Below are 6,210 nucleotides of genomic sequence, written 5' to 3'. Positions count from 1 at the left end.
ATTCGTGTACTCAAGAATTAATAATCAATGTTAATAAGGATTCGAGCCATGATTCCCGTTCATATGTAAAAATAATCCGACGATTCACTATAATAAACAATTACAATTTATCATAATTTATCTAATTGCATTGTAATTTATTTATCAGACAGGTACCAAAATGTATCAATTTGAATAATTTTTGATACATAATCTGTTGCCTCGATAAATATCGGAGCTAAAGAGCACGTCGCTTCACTAAAATTAAAAAACCAAAGACTCCAGGAAGTATTGCATTTTCTGTCTATGGTTGTATTTCAATAATTACGGAACATCGGAGACATGCATATGTCATAAGTCATATAAATGGTTGGACGGAGTATAATATATAAATTCTCAAAATATACTTAACCGCTTTAAAATTAAGCGTGTTTACACGCACCATTAGTTTTGATAATTACTTTTGGATTAAATAAATACTACATTATACAAATTATACGTATTTATATCTTGTATAAACTTTTCCATAAGGAAAATAATTTAAGTACAACTTCAGTCGTAACGTTCAAATTTGTAAAATACATAAATCCAACTGCCATGAACGTAAATTACTGTAAATTCCTAAAATTTTTTTCGTAATTCTATTAGCTTAAGTCAGAGAAAAAGTGACTTAGCCACATGTTTTTTAATGCGCAAATGCATTTGCAGTTATAAGAAAACTATAAAAATGTCCCATTTTTATAAAACAACCAGATTTTTTATTTTACTCCTACTCGTAATTGTAAACATTGAATAATTTCTTTCCCTAACACTTTTTTACAAATATACTTCGTAAATCTCGGTAGGGAAAAGTTATTACAAGAATAATAAAATACTTATAGATCGGTGTACCCATGTTGTTGTTCCATGTCCTGAATATCATCCTGGGTACCTGTGATGACTTGCAACACTCGGAAGGCTTTCGATTGCCGCGGGGGACCCTCTTGAGTGAACTTATGATAGTATACTCTGTAATCGGTTAATTTAAATCAGTTATTCAAGGCAGTAACTGAATTTAAAAAAAATCAAACGATGGAAAGCACATTCATATATTAGGCTCTATTGATTTCGACAATAAAACGTTGCAAATTACGCACAGCGTTGCTTAAATTCGCTCTGCTTTTAAACACGGCACGTTTATATTAATGTATTTAATACCTAGTTTTACTTATGTTCAATTTAATTGTCATACGTACAATCATTCAAAAAACGCACAGCTGTTTGTTAAAAACAATCGCATAGATTATATAAGTATAATTGAGAGTTAGTGTATCTAACAAGAAACTTTCGCAAAAAGCCGAAGTTGAATCCTATAGAAATCTAAACGTGACTTCACTAAACTAACACGAAATTCATTAAAGGCCATGGCGAAAATGATTCGATTAGTGAAGAAAACAGAATTAGCGAGTGCTTGCGAAGCGATGTGATGCTAAATTTAAAACAAGCGTAACACTGACTCATCGCTACTGAAGCGGTGCAATAAAAATGTATGTTTACTTTGGACCAGTGCAAACAGCTCCTTAGTACCGCCCACCGAAGCTGAAACGAGTTACAGACATTACTACATACATAGTTTTGAAAAATTTGTTCGAACATTCCCAGTACGATTTTTGCGCCAAATGACAAATTTGTGTTTTTACTATACGGGATCTCAATTACGCTAAACATTAAACCCATTGTCCTTATAACATAACACGGACGTATTAACAACGATATTTTATATGTACTGGGTAGTGAATAAAAGAAATACTGTTAAAGCTTACCTTTTGTTTGCTCCGCCGTTACCACCACCTTCAATCTGAATTGGGATGATCCTCGTCTTAGGTCCAGTATCTTGGTTGCTTTGATTCTGATAGCTCCTGTTCAAGGTGGGCAGGTCGTTTTGCGATGGGCTGTCGTCCATCCTGACCAGCTGAGGTGACAATACCCTCATTATACGCTGCGTAGGTTGGGAGTAAGGAGCTTGATTCTGACCTTGAGGCGAGGCTTGGGGATTCGTGTTCATATTAATCACAATCCGCAAAGGAGGTTGTTGGTTGCCTTGTCTCCCGTGATCCCTTGAATCCGTATTTGAAACTTCCATTTGAATAGGAATAACTCGGGTTCCAGGTTGACCATTAGCACCGGGAGTAGTCTCCCTGGGCAAACTCTTACGGTTCTCTGAAGGTCGCGTTGACCAAGTTGGTTGGGCTTGTTGCTGATATTTCGGAGGACTGATCACTTCACGTACTCCTCTCTGCATTTCATTACTCTTCTTAACCCACTCTGGTTCTGTATCTCTGGGAGGTGTCACCAACTCTCTAGGCGCGCTTCTCCTACCTTCTAATGGTCGTTGGCACCAAACTGGAGGTGGGGTTTTTGTTTTTTCTTTCTGAGTTTTTACCCATGGGGGAACAGATTTTGGACTTTCAGGACAATAATACACTGGTTCTTCATTTACATAAACAGCTTCCTTTTGTGGAGCAGTTTGATTATTGTTGAATTCAGGTTGAGAGTTTTGTTTTCTTGGAGTAACAGGAATCGACATCGAGGATTGATATCGTGGTTGGTCTTGAGGCTGACACTGTTTATTGGGTGGAGAGGTGGGAACAGGATTATTCTGAGACCTCCACTGTTGATTGTAGTTGTCTTGTCTATTATTATTGTTGTTATCCTGCTGTTGCACCCAAGGATTGTACTGCTGCTGTGGTGGCTGACACTGTTGCTGTTGTTGATTTTGACCTACGAATTTATTTTCTTGTTTCCAGGAGGGAATGTAAGCGTTATCTGCTTGATTATTCTTGCTTTCATTCGATTGCCATGGAGGCGTGTATGTAGGCTGTTGATTGTTTATTTTGCTATTATGATAAATAGATTGCCGATCTTCTGGCTCACGAGGTTGTCGATTAAGAGTGCTGGTCCGCCACGGCGTTGGATCGTCTTCTCTGGGACTCTGTGTCGCTGGTTCCTTGATGTTATTGTAAATTGCATTGCTATTTTGCGTATTGTTTACGTAATTATCTTGTACTCTCGGTGCATTTCTGGGAAGAGTGTGGAACACAGGTCTAGGGGAAGTTTGATTAGTGTACTCAGGAGAGCACTGTTGAACGTTAGGTGAAAATTGATTACGGTTCGACTGTGCAAACTGAGGGCTGTGAACATTGTTAGCAGGGGAATCCCTTCTCTCCGGTTGCCTCCAGTTGTTGTTAGGTGTAGGGGAGTAGGGTGAGCCGTTACTGACAGGTGACGGAGCGCCAAATGGTTGTGGGCTTTTATTAAATTGAGAATCTTGCCTCTGCAATAATTCTCTTGTCAATGGTGAACCGTTGACATTAGGTGAATTCGATTTTTGATGAGCATATTGCGCCTCCGGCCTGTGAATAGGACTTTCTGGCTGATTTCGGTTACCGTAAGGATAATTAGATCCCTGAGAAGTTTGGCCTTGCGGAGCATACATCTGAGGCGGCTGCTGTGAAAATGAGGACGGTGGCATTGTCACCGTCAGTGGACTAGGTTTCTTGTCCTGAAACTTAGGCACCGGGCCGATGCGGTTTAGCTCAGCCTTTTCTGCTTCCCAGTGATAAGGACTATTGGTTTTCCTGAGCATGCCTATGGGATTTTCCGGGATTACGATTTCTGGTCTCTCTCCTACTGTCACTGGCTTAGGTGACTTAGATGTTGGTGCCTCAATTACCAGTGGAGGAGGCGGGGGTGGTGCTGGAATCTTGGGAGGTGGAGGTGGAGGGGGTGCGGGTCCTCCTTGAGGGTGATAAGCGGTTGCTGGATGAGGCTGCTGCGCATAAGCCTGCTCATGTTCTTCTTGAGAGCGTTGCCTCGCCAATCTTCTCGCCATGCTAGGTGTTCGGATTTGTGACAAATCCAAACCCCCAGGCGTGTAGGTAAACGGTTTCTTGTCCTTAGTCATCATCGCATTTTGGATGCACGGTGGCGGCTCGACGCTACCCATTGGCTGAAATTGAGAAGACGCCACATGTTACAAGCTTGTTAAAGTAAACTAAAAATAATGTTCCCCGAAATTTTCTCTTTACTTCCGAGACTGTGGGACGTATATTTACATAATCTCGTCGAAGAATTCCAAACAATCGCGGTAACTTTAATATAATTTTTGCAAACGATTTTTTTACGTTCAATCATTTTTAACATGTAAAGGTGAATAGGTTATAATATTATTACGTTTTCGTCGAATACTTAGTACTGTGCAAGCAAGTAGTGAACGGACTTAATTGGACTTCTAATAGGTAATCGGTACAGATGAATGAAACACTTACATTAGGTTGATTTTTCCCGTAGTTTGGAATTCTGCCGATGTGACCGGCTAGTGGTCCGTACCTGGAAGGCAGCCAATGCGAAGTTATTTTTGCTCTAGGACAAACGTTGACGACAATAGTACAATGAGCCCTGACATGTTACAATGCTTGAGACATTTTTCATACAATCACTTTCAGGTAACGAAAAGAAGAACTCATAATTTTGCACCATTTTTAACTTTAAATCGTACAATCTAGGACGTAAATAATCTTAAGTAGAATATGGTATACACTGGTGTGTTTAAAACACTAAAGGTACTTCAAACATAATGGTATTAAATTTTACATCGAATTTACAGAATTTGTCCAAATTAAAGTAATATTGATGAATAATTTGATTATGTAGCATACAATTATCAATATTTATATTAAAAACATCTACGAAGGAATCTCGATCACAAAATATAAAAAAGAAAATACATAAGGCAGCTCTACATGGACAAGGGCATCTCTTACAAGAGGATGAACATAATAAGAATGCACAAAACTCACCCGTTCTCAGCCATGATCCGTGTGGAAATCAACAGTCCATCCGAAAGGTCGTCGCTGAAATGAGATCACACGGTCAAAACGTACTAAACTGCGGGAATACGCGCAATCGTATCGGTGGAATTCGTCCTTGCGTACGGTCTGAAAGATGTACTTTTCAAATGAAATTTGCATGTTTCAAAGTTCACACAGCTGACTAAGCATGGAGATCTCACAATTTTAGTTCTAGCATTACAATGCTAGTACCCTTTGATAATCTACTAGATAATTAACATGGTGTGCGTAGTCAAGCCATTCAAGTTTTAATTCAGACTTCAGGTATCTGGCGCAATGCACCCGCGGGCAGATATACAATTTAATTAAACTCCACATAGCTTTCCGGAAATATGCAATCCAACTTTGAATAGCATTGGATTTGTGAGTTTATGATGCAAAAAGGACCATATTATTTTATGAATAATTCATCACAATTTGGCTGTCTTCTTCTGCACAATAAAAATCTAGAATACATGTGCAGCTCGTAGATTTAAAGGTGCCAAAAATCTGAGATATTGTATTTTCGTTTCAGCAGCAATGGACAAGATGAGAATCGCAACAATTTTCACCGACACCTGATAAGAAATGGTAACGGAACAAAAAGTAGATGTGATATTTTGCAACATACGCCAACTTGGGCCAGTTATCTAACACAAAAAACTTCCATGATCATAATATTCCTTACTTAAAAGTTTTTTTATGATAACCACTACAAGGATAGTTATATTCGATGCTTATACCAATATATGTAGCGTCTTTTCTGAGACAAGTCACATTTTGTAATAGTTCACTCGATCTTTTGCAAAAGCCAGCGGTAAAGACAGCAATCGTTTGGACAACTTTTCCTCAGGAAACTTCTGTTAAAGACGCACACTTAAAGTTTCAAGAAAATATTTGAAATGCAAAGCTCAAAAACTAGAAATTTCCATTGGCTATCAAACCAGAATTTCAATTCAACTATTGAAAATCCGTTTACAAGAATCCGGAGTTGTGGAAATTTACTCCCTAAGTTCCGTTTATACTTACACCGACTGTCGTTATACCAACGATATCTAATTTGATGAATTGTTCATGTTTGTTTGATTTTTTCAAAAGGTGAACGGGAACCTAAACGAGTTTTATCAGGATTTGCCTGTCCCGCGGTCTGTCCATACCTCTTTATACATAAACGCCTTACGTGATTGCGGCAAGACGCAATTCGTCACCTAAAATAAACCTGGCCGCCTGCCACACCTAATAATAAACAACTGAGTGCCAAATTCTCGCCACATCTCATCTCTATCGTTAAAGGCTTTATGGTAGTATTTTGTTCAGCTCTTTACAAACAAGTATTTGTTTAGTCTATATTTATTTTTACTCG

General features: G+C 38.6%; 1 protein-coding gene across 3 annotated transcripts; it reads right to left on the bottom strand.

The window, feature by feature from the left end:
• Nucleotides 1-520: 520 nt before the first annotated feature.
• LOC113232351 (extensin-like) lies at nucleotides 521-4,866 on the bottom strand. 3 transcript variants are annotated; one of them, XM_026467028.1, is made up of 5 exons: nucleotides 4,818-4,866; nucleotides 4,287-4,347; nucleotides 1,782-3,967; nucleotides 1,516-1,557; nucleotides 857-987 (listed from the first exon to the last, which is right to left on the bottom strand). In XM_026467028.1, the coding sequence occupies exons 1-4, from the start codon at nucleotides 4,829-4,831 to the stop codon at nucleotides 1,539-1,541; spliced, it is 2,280 nt and encodes a 759-aa protein (XP_026322813.1). In that variant the 5' UTR covers nucleotides 4,832-4,866; the 3' UTR covers nucleotides 857-987; nucleotides 1,516-1,538. The 3 variants fall into 3 exon arrangements, 2 of the variants coding, with proteins under 2 accessions (XP_026322812.1, XP_026322813.1); XR_003310617.1 differs by having other exon boundaries at nucleotides 946-987; nucleotides 1,476-1,557; XM_026467027.1 differs by lacking the exon at nucleotides 1,516-1,557 and having other exon boundaries at nucleotides 521-987.
• Nucleotides 4,867-6,210: the final 1,344 nt, after the last annotated feature.

The sequence above is a fragment of the Hyposmocoma kahamanoa genome, unplaced genomic scaffold (assembly GCF_003589595.1).
Source record: "Hyposmocoma kahamanoa isolate Upper Pololo Valley unplaced genomic scaffold, ASM358959v1 74703, whole genome shotgun sequence".
Classification (NCBI taxonomy): Eukaryota; Metazoa; Arthropoda; class Insecta; order Lepidoptera; family Cosmopterigidae; genus Hyposmocoma; species Hyposmocoma kahamanoa.
Note: the sequence above shows the minus strand (reverse complement) of the source record. Positions and strands in the feature narration are given on the sequence as shown.

Coding starts and splice junctions, on each gene's coding strand:
- LOC113232351 (XM_026467027.1), bottom strand. Junction 3,968..4,286: donor ACGGGAAAAATCAACCTAAT/GTAAGTGTTTCA, acceptor TCTCAATTTCAG/CCAATGGGTAGCGTCGAGCC. Junction 988..1,781: donor AACGGCGGAGCAAACAAAAG/GTAAGCTTTAAC, acceptor AACCGATTACAG/AGTATACTATCATAAGTTCA.